This window comes from Aptenodytes forsteri, unplaced genomic scaffold (assembly GCF_000699145.1).
Source record: "Aptenodytes forsteri isolate BGI_AS27 unplaced genomic scaffold, ASM69914v1 Scaffold93, whole genome shotgun sequence".
Classification (NCBI taxonomy): domain Eukaryota; kingdom Metazoa; phylum Chordata; class Aves; order Sphenisciformes; family Spheniscidae; genus Aptenodytes; species Aptenodytes forsteri.
In genome coordinates this window covers 8,674,593-8,691,515 of record NW_008794665.1, presented here as the reverse complement: position 1 = coordinate 8,691,515, position 16,923 = coordinate 8,674,593, and the positions used below count along the sequence as shown (strand labels likewise).

General features: G+C 39.2%; 1 protein-coding gene across 2 annotated transcripts in view; it reads right to left on the bottom strand.

Annotated features, from left to right (window-relative positions):
* The window catches only part of EGF (epidermal growth factor), a 63,106-nt gene extending 46,686 nt beyond the window's left edge, over positions 1 to 16,420 (bottom strand). Inside the window, exons 1-4 of one of the 2 annotated variants that reach the window (XM_009273585.2) lie at positions 15,648 to 16,420; positions 6,132 to 6,263; positions 2,120 to 2,319; positions 910 to 1,091 (exon numbers count right to left, since the gene is read on the bottom strand). In XM_009273585.2, coding sequence (XP_009271860.1) covers positions 910 to 1,091; positions 2,120 to 2,319; positions 6,132 to 6,263; positions 15,648 to 15,774 — 641 coding nt within the window. In that variant the 5' untranslated portion in view covers positions 15,775 to 16,420. The remainder of the gene's footprint in view (positions 1 to 909; positions 1,092 to 2,119; positions 2,320 to 6,131; positions 6,264 to 15,647) is intronic. The other variant, XM_009273584.2, reaches the window with a different exon arrangement.
* Between the last annotated feature and the right edge of the window lie 503 nt (positions 16,421 to 16,923).

Genomic DNA, 16,923 nt, shown 5'->3' with positions numbered 1-16,923 from the left:
TGTTCAGGCCTTTAAATCCTACCTAAATGACAAGACTCCAAAGAATACTAGCAATGCTATTAGCATCAGAAGATTGGTTTATGTATAAATGTACTAGGAAAGGACACATAAGCCTTAATAATAAAATAGTTTCACACACTGCTGAGCAACCTTACTGCAAATCAAAAGCGGCAACAAAAACATGCTTTTGCTGTACAAAACAGAAGCATCTCAAAGTCTCCTCAAGCTTTTATTTTTGCAACTTTAGTGGAAGAGGCTTATGTGTAAAGAGAAATTAGCATGGAGTGTGACAATTCATATTGATAATTCTTGAGGAGGCCAAATCTCTTACGTGAGCATGGTTCTCAGTGTAAATGGCTTGAAGCTGAAAGAAGCATCTTTATGAATGTCAAATTACTAGTGACACAAAGTAGCAACAGTAGATTCAGAACCAATATTCAGAGCAACTGACAAAGAGACAAGGGAAACAGGAGCAAAACTGTAAGTTTAGACCTTTTTTCAGAAAGCATACCAATTTATACTCTAAGTGTGCCAGGGATTCCCAGCATTTGCAGGCATCATTCCCCTTATGCTCCAATCCTGCTTTCTGCTGCCCTGAAACTTTGCTGTCTTTGAGAAAGGACCAGCAATGCCTCTTTTCCCTCAGCTCTCCTCACTAGCAAAATTTTCGCTGATGACCAAGAGGTATAGATTCCGCATTAGACTTCAGTGGGCTTTTCTCACGCACTTCTCTATTTCTCTCTTATATGCTTACTAATCTTTTATCCTCTTTTGTCAAAGTTCAAGGAGGTATTGGACTATAGATAATACACTGTGCACAGACTAGCCCAGCAGCCTATAAACTGCAATCATAGTACTTTGCATATTTTGAGTCCTTTTCAATGAAATTACTAACCTAGTTAAAATTACCTTTGCTCAGCATCAATGGTAATCCTTGTGGGACGACCAACATCTCTTAGAAGAACTCGGCGTTTCTTCCCATTCATGTCTGTTGCTTCTATGGTTGCTTTCTGTCTGTTGACCCAGAGAATGTCTTGATTTATCCAGTCAATAGCAAATCCTGAAATGCCTTTGTCTATGTAACATAGTCTCTGTAAACAAAAAAAAAGTTGACAACAAGAAGCATCCTAATGATTACCTTAAACTTGACTTTCATCGTAAGGAATAGAATGTCAGACTGAAGCTGCCCATTTCATTCCTTCACCTGCTTCATTTTCTCTCAGACCTGTAGATGTTTCTCTTTCTTATTCTTTAATCATTTTAATTTGGTCTTTGTACTTACACACACTCCTTCTGAATTGAGTGACCCCCTGCGAAAGGGGAAACTGTTCTCCATGAGAAATACACTGGACTAATATTTTAGTTACAACTTCTTGCATTTGGCACACTATGAAGCACCCAGACCTGTACTGTTACAGATGGAAGACTTCCTAACACACTGTTGCTGGACCCTGATCCTTAAAAATCAGCATAAAATACATCAGTGAAGATTCCACATGGGTACAGGAACACTCTCTCAAACAAAAGAAGGCTCTCACAGCATTAAAGTTCAGCCACAACAGCCTGTCTGCCCTTTAATCAGCCGAAAGAATGCCACCCCCCCCCCCCCAGCCTGTCTGCCCTTCTTAATCAGCCAGATGCAATGAACTGCACAGCTTTTTCTGAACAAAGAATGAACTGCTAAAAGAAGCATTTATGCAACCACAGAAACCAATAAAAGGTTTGAGAAAAAATGAGTAGGAATTCAAGCACGTTCTTCTCATACCATTTGTGCCAGTTTGAGTTACAGTAATCTGGAAGACAAATTTCCATAATGCCAGGGATTAATTTAAAACTGATAAACATTATTGTCTTCAAAGCTTTAGTTTGTCTGAATTTCCTCTCCTTCATTTTTAACTCCCCTTCATCTGATCCACAGAAAATACTAAATGTACTGTGAATGCCAGTAAAACAGCCTAGACTCAGGACCATAACTATTACGACGGCAAAAACTATTTAATAAGTCTGAAGTGCTAATCAATGAACAGGAACGGCAGAATTGTACCTAAAGAGCAGGTGGTTTCCATGGAGGGTCGTATGCCCATTAACTCGGAGAATTCCAGAGAACTGATTACTTTACCTCTCGTTTTGTGCCATTCAGCTGAATTCTTTGAAGTAGTCGCCTATCAGAGTCTACCCAATACACTTTCTCTTCTGTATAATGAAAATCCATAAGCGTTGACTGACCAGTATCAGCTACCAATCTTTCATGATTGGTCCCTTCAGTGTCAATTCTAAAGATGCCATTTCCATGGCTAAAAAGGAGGAATGGTGCAGGGTCTGGTGTGGAGAAAACAAAAAGAGACCAATTAATAGATAAGCATTGCACTTTTGCTGCATTATGTTCTCATCAGTATTATACTAACCAAAGAGAAAGTTCAGGATCTAAACACCTCTCATATTTTAATGGTAACTTTCCAGGCATATCACAGAGAACCAATAAGATATAAATGTAATGGTTCTTTCACATTTAATGCTGAAAGTTAGGCCAAAAACCTGAGTTGTGACACTGAGATTGCAGTGGTTGTTACCACTAATCCCAAATCCTACAGCCTAGTCAGAATTCGGAAGAACCATTGCATGCGTGCCGACAGAGGTTGGAAGAATTATGCCATGGATGCGTCTCCAAGTCGAAGACCACTTCTAACTATTGTTTTATAGCAAGAATTTATCACAGAGACGTGGTCTGGAGTCTCACTTTAACTACCTGAGCAGGGAAACTGAAGATCCCAAGACAGGGCAAAGGAAGAAGCTAGAGACTGTGAAGGTTTCTTGTGATGCAGAGGGCTGAAGGAAACCAAAAGACCTGTACTTAAAACTCCTACAGCTCAACAGCAACAACTCCTTCCAGACAAAAACTGTATTCATACTGAGTGAAGGGTAAGACTGTATCAGTAACTTAACATAAAATACGTTAAAATGAAAGTTGTTCCAATTACGCCCCAAACTCTAGAAATCAAATTAAGGTTGAAAGTGATGAGCAACTAGGATGGTCCAAATAGCCTTAACGCAGCCTTAAAACCAGGTGATAAGTATGGAAGTACAATTAGTAGGACATAACAGTTGGGGCTGCAGATTACACTAACGCAGTTTTATCAAGCCCTTTTTGTTATTTTTGGGGTATTTGGGGGTGTTTTTACCATAGGGCAGGGGTAGGATTGTCCAAGGAACCTTAACTGCGTTCCCAAACCACAATGGTTTTCATTTAGGCAATTTGACTATTATGGATGTCTATCAAGTGTGTAGTAGAGGAAAGGAGTTTTTCTGTAACCAGTCACATTTTAGCCTTCGTTTTAAAAAGGAACATGTTTTTTTCTAATTTAAAAAAAAAAAAAATTGGGGGTATACAGCCTAGTCTTTAATTTACCACTAAAACAACATTCAAAGAAGAAAGCCCACTGTGGCGGTGATGGGGATTTATAGCATGGTTGCCTGAAACAACAGGTAAGGCATACAAGTAATGCTCTAACCAAGTGACTTTGAAATGCAATTATTGATAGATGCAACAGAATGACAGCTTTCAAGCCTGTCTAATCACTTGTTGAATTGATCTTCCTGCAATGCAGAGCAACTCTCCATTTATCAGAGATGGATGTCGTCAAAGATGAACTATCATCAGTTTTCTTGCACATATACTTTTGAAAATAAACTGGTTCTAACCAAGTGACTTTGAAATGCAATTATTGATAGATGCAACAGAATGACAGCTTTCAAGCCTGTCTAATCACTTGTTGAATTGATCTTCCTGCAATGCAGAGCAACTCTCCATTTATCAGAGATGGATGTCGTCAAAGATGAACTATCATCAGTTTTCTTGCACATATACTTTTGAAAATTAAACTGGTTTTATTGACCAGTTTTGCAACCTTTATACTTTTGAAAATTAAACTGGTTTTATTGACCAGTTTTGCAACCTTTATACTTTTGAAAATTAAACTGGTTTTATTGACCAGTTTTGCAACCTTTTAACTAAATATCTTTACTATTAGCATGAAACCTGAAGCTTGAAACTCAACAGACATCACTTCTACAAATTTTAGCCAGATGCTCCACCTTCATCATGGTTATAAGGTTGTTTGATTCAACCCCTTTCACAGCAGAGGAATGAGACCAATTTTGATTTCTTCAAGTGAAGAGCAAGTTAGGCAGAAAGTTCTGACAAGCACCCAAGATGTAAGTTTCTTCTGTTCACAAGGAAGATGATTAGCACTCTGTTTCTATACTAACACTCTTTTGTATCTCAAGTTTTCAAGCTATCACCCAGTTATAACAGCTGCTTCTAGGATTTTAGTGACTCCCTTTTTCTGCTGCTATTTGCACTGAGCAACCCCATGTGAGAATATTTAAACTATGAAGACTTGTTTTGCGTAAATGGTAAACGAACGGTGAAGTGTGGCAAGGCTGATTTATCTCAGGAATTTGACAGCTGTACTGCCTGCATTTTTGCCAATTAGTTGACCAAGAGCATTTATATACTTTGGTTTTGTCCTTTCCACTCTCTGAATTCCCTATCAGGCGTCCATGAGTGAGGGCTGTAAATGGAACAGGGAGCGAGCAAATGTAACTTTGATTACAGAGGCACCAGTCAGATTTGCGACTTAATTTTGTCAGAGGTTTAATGAACAGGTAAACAACACCTGCATCAAAGAGCTTCCTGTCTTTTAAACGTGAGGGTATTTCACTTGGTGTACCCCTTACAGAAGGGTTTATACCTAGCACAAGGGTTCCTTATCCATCACAGTAGCTCCTGAACCATCACTCACTCTCTACTGGTACTATAAATGTGGTAATAATGTTAAAAAAAGTTGAAGTCCTCCAATATTAAGGTAGGATTGTTCTTTGAAAGATACCTGTGCATATATATCAGTGTGAGGTAACATGTTTGTTTTCACCTCTTTTCAGTTCAGAAGTGAAGAGTTTACAAAACATTTGATTAAAAAAAAATTAAAATTCTATTTAAGGGACTAGAGATGTTTAGGCATGACTACAAAAAATCCAGCTTGGTTTTTGTGAGTCACATGTTGCTGTCAACAACGATGATTCTGGGAGCTGACTGAAGTAATAGTGTTGGTGCCAATTTGGGAGCTGCACAGAATACTTTTGGTTATGTTCATGGTACCAAAGGCTACATGCACAGGGACTCAAGTACATCTCCTACTTCTTGGGTCAGAAAAATGCCCTGTCACATCCCATCTCTGCATTAGCGAGAGTCCCAGGCAAACATTAGTCAGAGAAAGAAAACCTGAGCTCCTGGATCAGAAGTGAGCTGTAGCATATCCCAGACAGGAACCAAAACCAGACATTCAGGAAACCAAGGCGGAGAGGTGAGAGGTGAACTTCAGAGCACTCCCACCTCATACTCTAGATGCAATATAGGGTTGAACCAATCAATAAAATCTAACTAGATTTTTTTTCCCTGGGTAGCATCCGTTGAGGACAAAATGAAGGTTATTCAAAGGCCATAACTGTGGATATTTTCCTCTTAGAAGGGCTAAAAACTTAATTTAAATGCATCTTACACATTCAAAAATCAATTTATACACTCAGGACAGAGCAAAGGAGAGAAAGAACTCACAGTAGCACTCATGTTTATTAAGAAACCACCAATGGGCCAAACCAAAAATAAGGGCTTCCTGCTTATGATTTCACAGCACTGTCCCTAGAACCTAAACACACTGGAAAAACATCAACGCCAACACACTGAAAGAGGCAAAGGTAGCAAAATCTTGTGTATTGCCGTGTTTTCCTGGAAGTAGTAGGGACGGGATAAGAGAGTTTAAAGTTCCGAGCACACAGAGAGAGAATGTCTACTAAACAGGAAGTCATTGTTTAGTTTTATTTGTTTGTTTTCATATGTTCATTCATCTTCCCACCACCGTACTTTCCATTCTTCACCATCACTCTTCTGTGGCACCCACTTTTGGCCTTGCTGCTTACCCACACAGTAGAAGAGGCAGTTTTTCCATCAGTGAACCAGAGCACCCCAGTCGCTGTCCAGTAGGGACCAGCCGGGCACGGTTCACTTTGAAAAATAATGCTAACTAAGTCTCTAAAGCTCTTTTTTTAGTCATCAAAAAAGAAAATGACCTTACCGTTCACATAGCAAGACCATTTGTCAATATCCAAAGTGTAGCCGGGCAAACAGGAGCAGATGTAGGACCCTGGAACATTGACACAGGTTTGGCCACAGGTTCCCAAACCGCCTTCAAGGCATTCATCGATATCTGAAACATGGTTTTGAACAGATCAGGAAAATTCAGCTAGCAAAAGCAGCAAAGAGCAAAGAGAAGGAATACCCTTGACATAGTTACCTAATAATAAATTGGTCACAAAATTTAATATCCCATCATTAAAATGGAGAGTAAGATGGCTGTATTGCTTCATGCATTGGTTTCAGAATTATTGTTTTGTCCGTTGTCACATGCACAGTGATTTTTTTTTTTTTTAGAAGACTGTCCAGGGAAATTATCATTCTCCCTAGTGTCTGGGCACTCTGGTCTCTGATTGCCCAAACACAGGGAACAGACTTGTCTCATACTCCATTTCTGTGATTTGCATTATCATTTGCTATGCAAATGCTGCCTGCAGCTGCTTCCACAGTAATAATTTTGCCAACAAATTAACAAACTTTGCAAAACAGCAAAGCAGCAAACAGACGGCCACAGCACTGAGTTCCACATTGAGCTCATTTTGGTTTGTCAACTCTCAAAAATACATACAAAACACTAAAAACTCCACTATATTCTGACAGCAACAAGCCCAAACCAAGGCAACAAGCAAACTAATTAGAAACTTGGCTTTTAACTGGTAGATTAGGCTAGAGCCTTTAGGAATTAAAAGATATTTGATGTATTTACGGTGTTTTATCAGGGCTTGAGGCAGTAACTATTAATTAAGTCCTAAATTAAGGACTTTATTTTTCAAAAAAAGGTCATCGCTGGGGAGCATATTTTACACTAAGGGGGAAAGAATTTAACCCCTTTGGCAGTACCATGGATGATTGTCCCCGAAAATTTAGATAAACTTCAGTTCCTACTGAAAACAAATGCATCCGATAGTAACTTCCCGAGGTGCTTGACATCTGGCAGTACCATATCTTGGGATATTTCTTGTATAACCACTGTCAGGGTTGCTCTAAGGAGCAGCTTTTTCCCTGCCCAAGATCTATTTGATGTCACTGGCTTTTGTTCTGGGTTTTATCGTGTGATTTTGCACACACAGGAAAAAAGGAATCAACACAAATTATTTTAAAGAGAGAGACACGTTTGATTAAGTCACTAAAGGACATTGATTCATAACCAAAACTACATATATATATATTGAGTTATTCCAAGTATAGCTCACAACAATTTATTTTTTTTCTGTATTCCTGATCAAGAATTTAGGGCAACAGAAGAAGAGCTTCTCCTTGGATAACTTATCTTAGATGATCATTTGCATAAAGTGCCAATTATCACAGTGCTGCAGGAGGTCTGTGAGTGTTAGGTGAGGATTCCCCTAGTTCAAAGAAGGTCAGAAATGGCACCTCATGATAACTGCAAGGAACTGCAATTTAAGCGACTCACACCAGCACTTTGAAAGAAACTTTTTCTCTCCCAGTAACCTAGGGAGAGCTAAGCAACCAGATCTCTGATATCCCATGGGTCTGGGAAACTGTCTCCTTTAACTGCTTTAAAAAACTACATGCAGCAGAAGTGTTTAGGGTTTTCTTCTGTGTCAGGTATCAAAGTTGTTCAAAAAGAATGTCAATGCTTTACAGCCACCTAACATGTCTGTACAGACTAGGGAATGTTTCCGTATCGTTTTCAGAGTTTTCCCACAACGTTATGTTCCACATAGCAGATGAACTAATTTGACAATGTATGAAGCATAATCAGAGCGCATGCAACTGATTTCTGTTGAACAGATTATGAAGGTAAAGCAGAAGCATTTTCAGGAACTTAACTCCATAAAGCACTCTAATTCTAACCCACAATCTTCTTCAAACAATCAGCTTTTAGGAGCATATTTTCTCACATGTACTAGGGATGCATATGCCATTCTCCACAGCATTGAAGTGAACTCCTCCAAATCGCCTCTAGAAAGGTTTGACTCACTTAGAAGTTTGTCAATGGGCTACAGAAACTGTGAGCTCCAGGTTGCCAGTTTAAAACTAGCTACTCCTGGCTAACGTTGCCTGGATGTCGTTAAAACTAAAGGGCTCTTTGATAACTAATACGGGAGGGCTTTGGTGACCTCAGCTCATTGTCACAGCTGCTGTCAGTGTTAGCAGAGATGTGAAGAAGTATGCAGGCATGAACACTGTTTGTATCTCTCCCTGATGCACTGGTTTTCAAATGGAGTAACTGGCTGACTAAGCCGGACAGTTGATCGGATCTAGTCACCGGTACAAAAGCAGGTGCAAGCCTCTGTTGATAAAGGCTATAATGTAGTTCATGTTAGTCAATATACTTTTATGACAATAGTGGCTTGTTAAATAAATCTGATGTTATTTCTCTGAGGAAATCACAAGTATGGGTGATAAAGGCAACTGTGTAGATGTAAGATTGCTAAATACAAAGGTCATTTGACTAAGCAATGTGAAACACTGATAAAAGAACTATTATTCAATCTCAATAAAGAACACATTAAATAAGAATAAGAAAGATAGGCCTGACCTACAGATTGTATCTGGAAGACTGCTTACTCTGACAAGAATTTGTGTTCATACTGGACAGAAAGCTGACCTCTTAGCATGTTACTGGGCAAGAAAATTCAAATCACAACACATATAAACACAGGAGAAATGAATGACAGCGGAGAAATAATTTTACTTCTGTATATGGCAGTGATCAGACTATATTGTCATGCTGTTTGTATTTCTCAGATACAGGTTAAAGGGTCCTGAAAAGTTAGAAAGTGTATACAAGGATAAAAAGCCTGATCTGAGTGTAAGGAAAAGTGCCTTTCTGTGAGACACTTAAAGAGCTCAGTCTGCTTAGATTATCTGAAATAAGCTTGAGAAAAGGCTTGATCACAGTATATAAATACCTTCACAAAGAAAAAGTATCAGATTTTCTAAAGGACTGTATAATCTTTTGCAGGAAAGATTTAACAAGGACTGATGGCTGAGAACTGAAGCCAGGGAAATCAAATTTAGACATTAAATTCACATTTTAACAGGAAGTGTGATTCACTAAGGGAACTAGCTACCAAGAAAAATTGTGAACGTGTGAAAAACATCAGTGGATATTCTCAAGTCAAGATCAGACTGGGAAGACATGCTTTAAGCAAGCACAGGTTACTGAGCTGTGTACCAAGGTAACTGGACAATGACCTGTTATTTACAGGATGGATTTTCCAGCTTTATATGAGTGTACAAAACTGACTCTCTAAGAAAGAGCATGCTGATTGATCAGGCTACAAGAATTTACACTGCCTCCCCAGCAATTGTACTTGAAGAGAAGATTTCAGGGTTATCAATCTACTTGATAGATTGATAATCTACTTTCATCACCACCAAAGTTCACATAATAAAGCAAATCCCACACATACTGAAAAGCAAGCAATTGCCCCAGCTGAAGAAAGGCTATAGTGGAAGAATAACCGCCCAATAAAAGACAAGGGGTGCAGCGGCGACAGGCAGCTCGGCCACCGGAGAATGCCCCTTCCAGCAGTAAACAGGAAGCACCAACAGACACAGCACTATTGTAGAATACGCTGCAGCCCTGTGAACATTCAGCTTTTATGGCACTAACAATGGAAGAGGGTCCTATGCTTAACATGCTCCCTTCTTTGCTTAAAGTACAAAAACAAAACAAAACAAAACAAAGGGCTGTTTCTTAAGGTTTAGAAGAACTCGATCATAAAACCATCCATCAGGTGTAACTAGCAGTGCCTTCACCTGCACTCTTAGTGACAAAGCAAAGCACGGAGTTGCATCCTGCTGTAGCTGTTTTACGTGTCCTGGCAACCACATCCCCCAGTGGGAACTTTACCCTGTGAAAGAAATCGGCTTAGTGAACACAAAAGCCGTCTGCAGTGCCCTGACAGCCATCCCTGAAAGGAAGAATGAGGTTCTGCTCAGTTCTCAAAGGCTTCTTTATGCAAAAAATGCCTTGAGAATCAGCAAAAACAATGAATCATGTCATCATGATGTTGGCAGCTCTCAATGACTTTGCATACAAATATGCTACTTTATTGAGAGTCCTGAGAAATGCTCTGATTGCAGAAGGTGAAGCATTAGTATGCCTGGCAGGGATACAGAGAAACCACAGTGAGACAGAACTTGCGTTTCATTATGGCCACAAATACATACATTATATACATAAAATATACATGTATATTGTATATACAATATACACACGCTCAAATAACCTCGCTCGAATTTGGTTCCTGTTGGAGTTGGACTGGGGATTAATTCAATCCGCTATATCTAGCCACCACCATAATCTTTTCAACAAGGTTGAACATGAAATTTCATCTGGGTTACAAAGAAAGCAGCCCATCCCTTTTATCTATTTTGTTAAAAGCATACAGTTCAAAGAACAGAAGATAGCCAGAAATGGAAAAAGATGCTCCATCTATCAGCAGGTCACAATAAAATAGATGAGGCACAGCTCAGTATCCTCTCTCTCTAATTTTAAATGAGGTTTAAACTACAACCTGATCACTCTCAATTTTTGAGGTTACAAAGAAAGCAGCCCATCCCTTTTATCTATTTTGTTAAAAGCATACAGTTCAAAGAACAGAAGATAGCCAGAAATGGAAAAAGATGCTCCATCTATCAGCAGGTCACAATAAAATAGATGAGGCACAGCTCAGTATCCTCTCTCTCTAATTTTAAATGAGGTTTAAACTACAACCTGATCACTCTCAATTTTTGAGAGGACAGAGGCTCTGAGGTGCTCAAATACTCAAATTCAGAAACCACTTGTAGACGTCTTGAAGAGAAATGGCAAAAAAGATCTCTAGGGACTACAATATCTTTCATTTTCTACCTTTCTGGACTCAGATCTCAAGGGTTTGGAAAAATGGAAAAAAAATATTTTTGGTTTTGTCTTTGAAATAAATTCTATGTGCAAATTAGTAACTACAAAATGGACCTCTACTTCCTGGATCATGCAACTTTCAACATACTGTTATTGGCTTGCCTTTCCTGGCCCTCTTTGAAAGGCATCAGCAAATACTGTCATCCAGCTCCCTTTAAAATCGGCTTTCAAATTAGATACTAGAAAGTAGTCAGTTTTGTTTAAAACAGAACACAAAATTAATATCTGCTATTTTCCACTGAGCAAAACAATGACAAGTCTTGCAGTATTAGTCATTGGTCCTGGAGTCTGCCCCTTAGCCCTTTTCAGGATTAAGCTTCATGTGATGTGTGACGCCATTTCTGTCATTTCTTGTAACATATTCACCTCCTTCCTATTTTGATCTAAGTTTTCACAGCTAAAGATAGTATTTGTCCACATTCCGCTGGATCCAATTTCCAGAGAATTCAATGGAAATCTTCTCGTGAATTGGTCTGTGGGTTCAGACCCACGTTCAAGAATTCCTGACTACTATTTGGTAACAATATTTTCAAGCATCTTTCCCCAAGGCAGTATAATATGAAGTGAGCTATCTGGAAGACAGCTACTGAAAACAGGGAAACAAGCATGCCTCGACTGCAGCTCTTCTGAAATACAGAGGGATACCGTGGGGTGTCAACAGGTTTATCCCTATGTCATGACAGGGGTAGACAACACAGTTCCCCATTTCACTGGCTCTTACTGCTCCTTACGCGATGCTTGCAAAGAAAGGATAGCTGTGAATTAGTAAGGTTTTGGCATTTCATATTTCTCAGAATACAACATAAGAAGCTTTAACAGTGTGTCTTCAGAAGGCTGTATGGAGCAAAGTGAAGCCAGGATTTAGCTAATTAAGGTGAATTTAAAGATGTAACACAAAGAGGAATAACTTAATATTCCGCATCACCAGTGCTCCGTGGCAGGAGAGTGGTAAACAGTAAGAAAGAAAGGAAGAAAGCTTGAGACACAGAAAGAAGCATCTGACCAAAAGAGCTGACCTAGATAGCTGCAGTTGTCACCTTCAGTTGCGGGCTGTAGCTCTGTAAGAATGTGCAGCATGTTAGCCCTGAAGAAGTGACACGGTCTGATCAGTTAATGTGAGAAGTTAGTAGAGATGTGCAGAATTTAAGAACCTACACTTAGGTAAAACTTCAATAATGTGGGTTGTGCTTTGCCTTCTTCAAAAACTTTTTTACAATATTGTTGGTTTTTTTTAAATAACTATTTTCCTTCACTTTTAAAACTTACAAATTGAGTATTCAAAGAGCCCTGAAGCCAAAGTACACCTCCAGTCTTGCAGTATCCAGAACATAATATATTTACCTAGGGTAGCCCAAGACTAACAGGCACTAGTATCCAGTCTAAAATTGATAATGCAAGGTGCTGCTCTAGGGGCTTCTTCAGATAAACAGTGCCACGTGGGAAACTTTTTGGTCTCGAGTGGGGAAAGCCCATGAGAGAATAAAAAATAGTGTTGTTAAAGCGGTACTTCAGGAGGGCACAGGAAACTGATTCCAACAGGCATAAGGCCCATCCCCTGGTGTACCGTGTATGCTTACATGGTTGAATATTTTAGAAATCAAAACTCTCCCAGGACCAACTATGCACATATTTTTACCTTGTAGGAATAATAACTCCTGTGTAGCCCAGACCATTTTTCTTTAGAGGTAAAAGGTTCTATGTTTTCACTGGGGTCTAAGAAAGACGAGTTATTTAAAGGTAACTGAGTCCCCAGTCCTGACATCAGCTTAAAATAAATTATTAAATCAAGATGGTAATGTCAAAAATTGCAGAAATGCTTCCAATTCTACCATAACTTGCCGATAAACTGATATGTTCATTCACCAGACTAGTCTTATTCTGCCCTCATGATCTGTTCTGACCTCATGATCTCTTCTCCCATACTTTCTCTCTCATAAACCTTGCTGTTGTGGGACACGCAGCCCCTCTGAAAGGCCTCTCCTCTCTTGGCATACCAAGTCAGGATTCAAATAATCTCTCTTAAAATAACTGTATAAAATTATGTGAGACATTTAGGGTTAGATTTCATTATCCTTCCACAGGATGAGAAGGTCTTTGATCTTTGAATATCCCTAGAAATAAAAGGAACTAATTAAGAAGTGAGCTATTTAGCAATGTAAGAAGAGCACGACTTAGACCTTCATCTGTAGTGGAAGTATGGAAAACAAATCTAGAAAAGCCTACACACTTTCCAGTAAGCGTTGCTTGTAACAGTTCACTAACAGAGAGCAGACACCTTCTCAATTCAGGGTAGTCCTTATGGCTGGCACGATGCCACCACAATCACAGATGACAAAGAACATTTTACAATTGGTATATTTATTACAGCTCACCAAGAATGGTCACCAAGCCACAGTTCAGCTTGCTGTCATTGTTCACAGTTCGGTGATATGAGTCATATCTCCCACTCACCACTTTTATCCCCACTATTACCTTCAAAGCCTGCCTGCAGCTTCCTACCACTTGCTTCCACTGCACCCTCTATCTCACATAATTAATGAACCAGAATATCATACATCCGGTCTTCTGGTCAGAACACAACTTGTGTATCCAGCACACGGAGGAAAGAACAGGGGAAATCCATTCCACCAAAGCATCCTTCAGTCTCACGTTTCATGTCAAAATTTCACCTTTGCTTAATCCCCTGTAATCCAATGGTATCTAATTAAAAGGATACCCTAGCACATCTCATTTTTCATTTATTCTATGTTACATGGAATTGCTCAGAGTATGTTATAGTAACGTTAGCTCTTATGCAAAAGACGACTTCTACTACTATTTCTTGCAGAGTTTGCTGAGCTACCGGCCATTCTGGTTTGGTGCTTTACCTGGAGTGCCCCCATTCATACAGCAGCTGAATGTATCTAATTTTCGACAGAAAAGACATAATGCAGGGCAGGTTATGTCTCCATTAATGGAAGAATGATGTACAACAATATGCGAAATATGTCAACTGAAATAAAAAATACATCTTTCCAGCCTTTTGAATGTCAATATTTAGAGTGCATTTTGACTCATTAAACAATAGCCAAGCGATTCCCTTCACATCAGTAGGCTTCTCCTGTTATATGTGAGCTCTTAATTGGGCAACCCAGTAATGTAAAAGTCATAACTAATATACATCCTAATTAGCTTGTGGAAGTTATGTACATATCAGCAAATAGTGTGGACCTATAGGAGAGGCTGTGTAAAGTGCAACAGTTGCTGAGGATATGACATACACGCTGCATATATTTCAGGTTGAGGTTGCGGAGAACGAGATCTAGTCTGGTCCCATGGACCGAATGGCCATCAACAGCGGCGAGGACAGATGGTCTCCTATGGGAACACCTTCTGGTTTAGGTTGGCCTAAAGGGACTCCAGTTTGTGCACTTTGAGAGTGCTCCACAATGTGAAGACAAGCACAGTAAGAGGTGGCAGTATGGAGATTCATTTCAGAAGTGTGCTTCTCATTTGAATTCAAGCATCAGTGTGGAAGCACCCTAGGTGAGTTTGGTTCTCAGATAAACCTTCAGTCGGGTTTATCATTTGTACACAAAAAATGCCTAGCACCTTCTCTCTCAATCCGAGAGCATTTAACATGCATGCTTCTATTTTCTGCTTACAAGATGGTATTTCTTGGCAGAATGCACAGAGGAGGCACCTGTTATTAAATCACTGGAATCATGTCAAGAACTGAGTCAGAGCCTCTGAAGTCCAAGCAATCTAAGGCAAAAGCATTAACTCCAAGTATTAGGTCTGTTTGCTTGAATCCTTACAGAGTGTTTCCTCATCTCCTTACCGCAAAGCCCATGACTTCATTGGCTCTGGCTTTCTAAAAAAAATTGGACTTCAAGGTAGCAGGGTAGGGAGAAGGGTTCTGTCATTCTTTGTCTTACACTTTGTAAAGAATAGGAACCTGTATTTTACATGTTCCAAATCACTGGAGGTAATTATATTAATATCGGTGTCATACATTTCACCCAGACTTTAGTACTACAGTATCAAACACACCTGCGATTTATGTATTGTATGAGACGCATTATTTAATATAAGCACACATATCTACATGCACCAATAAACATAGAAAGAGTAGTTTTTAAAGTTATCTAGACCACATCTAAGTATATACTAATACATAATCATTAAAATACACTTTCTATGTGTATATAGAAATACAAAAATACACCTATACACAAATTTTACATACATAGAAGCACGAATATGTGTGTGTGCACATGTATTGAAAATACGAGACACTAAAGCTATGGCAAGGAATTTTGGTAACTAGGGAACAGTTCAGATCTCTTAATGATCATATAAAAGTTTATCCTGCTTTCCGATAGTTAAACTGACAGACAAGTGACTGATTTCTGAAAAACAAACTAAATAAAATGAGTTCTGTTCATTATGAGAAGCAAAAGAGATTGAGAAGCTGATTTATCAATTCTGCCAGTATAACACACAAGCAATCTGTAAAAAAACTCTTTGAAAATTATAAAGCTCAATTAAGGGAATACAAATGCAGTTTTCTTAATCTGTGACTAGTCAGCAACTTACCTATACAAGAAGAGTTTTCAGTCTTCAGTCTGTATCCATTAGGACAGTTCCAGTGCTGCAGAGCTGAGAGGCTGACAAAACCAATTTTAAAAACCACTGGCAAAAAAGCAACAAGCAAGAGAAACATAATCTTGAGGGGTTTTTGAACTGTCACTAGAGAAAAACTAGTTTGTATTCAGTCATATCCAGGACAAGATGAGCATGTGTAATCCCAAAAGGTTTCTGCAATCTCCCACTTTACACTCAGACATCTTATCACAATACCAAGTTTTATCTTTGCCTTGCTTTTCTTGTCACTTTAGCCCTTACTGTGTCTGACTACAACCTTGAGGAAATTCCTGGGAGATTTCTTCCCCACACACGTCGGTTTTTTTCTCTCTCTCGTTTGTTTCTTTTTTTTTTTTTCCTGGAAGCCAAGTATGAAATGCCTGACACTCTTGCCACAAATTTAACACAGCTTAAAAGCAATGCTCGCAAGGATCACTGCAAATTTCCTCACAACAAGCAAAACTGCTGTTTAAATCTTAAAAGCAGTGAATTTAGAAAACTGTTCACCACAGCCCTCAGTGGAGTACAGGGAGCGAGATCTCCAGGTACCGTCCTTCTCCAATATGCAGTTGCTTTTTACATACAAACTTAGACAGACTCCTCTTTTCTTTTTAAAGCTCTGCTTGCCCCACCTCTTCTCTTTTTAGTACCACTTGAGTGAACCCTGTGTTTGCAAATAGTAATGTGGTCAGTTCCTTACTACAGGGAACTGAGCCAGAATGCAGATACCCAGCCACCCGTAATAAATACAGTCTATATAGAAAAGCAGCCCCTCCTGCTTGAGAAGTACCTGCGGCATGCCAGCTAAGTTTTATTTCTCAGGGATTGTAGGCAGGTTTATACCATGCCTGTTCAATCATGATTAGTTGCATTCATTTTAATATTGTCATGTGTTTTACCACCAGAAACAAACTTTGTCATCAAAACATTACATGCAAAAAGGGAAAAAAAAATCCCTCTGGTTTCTCCGATATATTTCAACTGGAAATACAAATTGGCTTAAGGTCAAGTTCAGATCTAGGGTATGTGTTTGTAATTCTGATTTCAAAGAAGTTGCAACCACCACTCTCAGGTCTGAATTTGGCCCTTCTGTACTTCCAGGAAAATACCTGCTGTCAGAGACTGAGGCAACATTTTCTGAGTCTGCATCTCTTACACATGTTGCAGTCATTTATATGCACACATCAGTGCTGTAAGAGGCTACTGTTGTGATGCAGTGCTCTTTTAC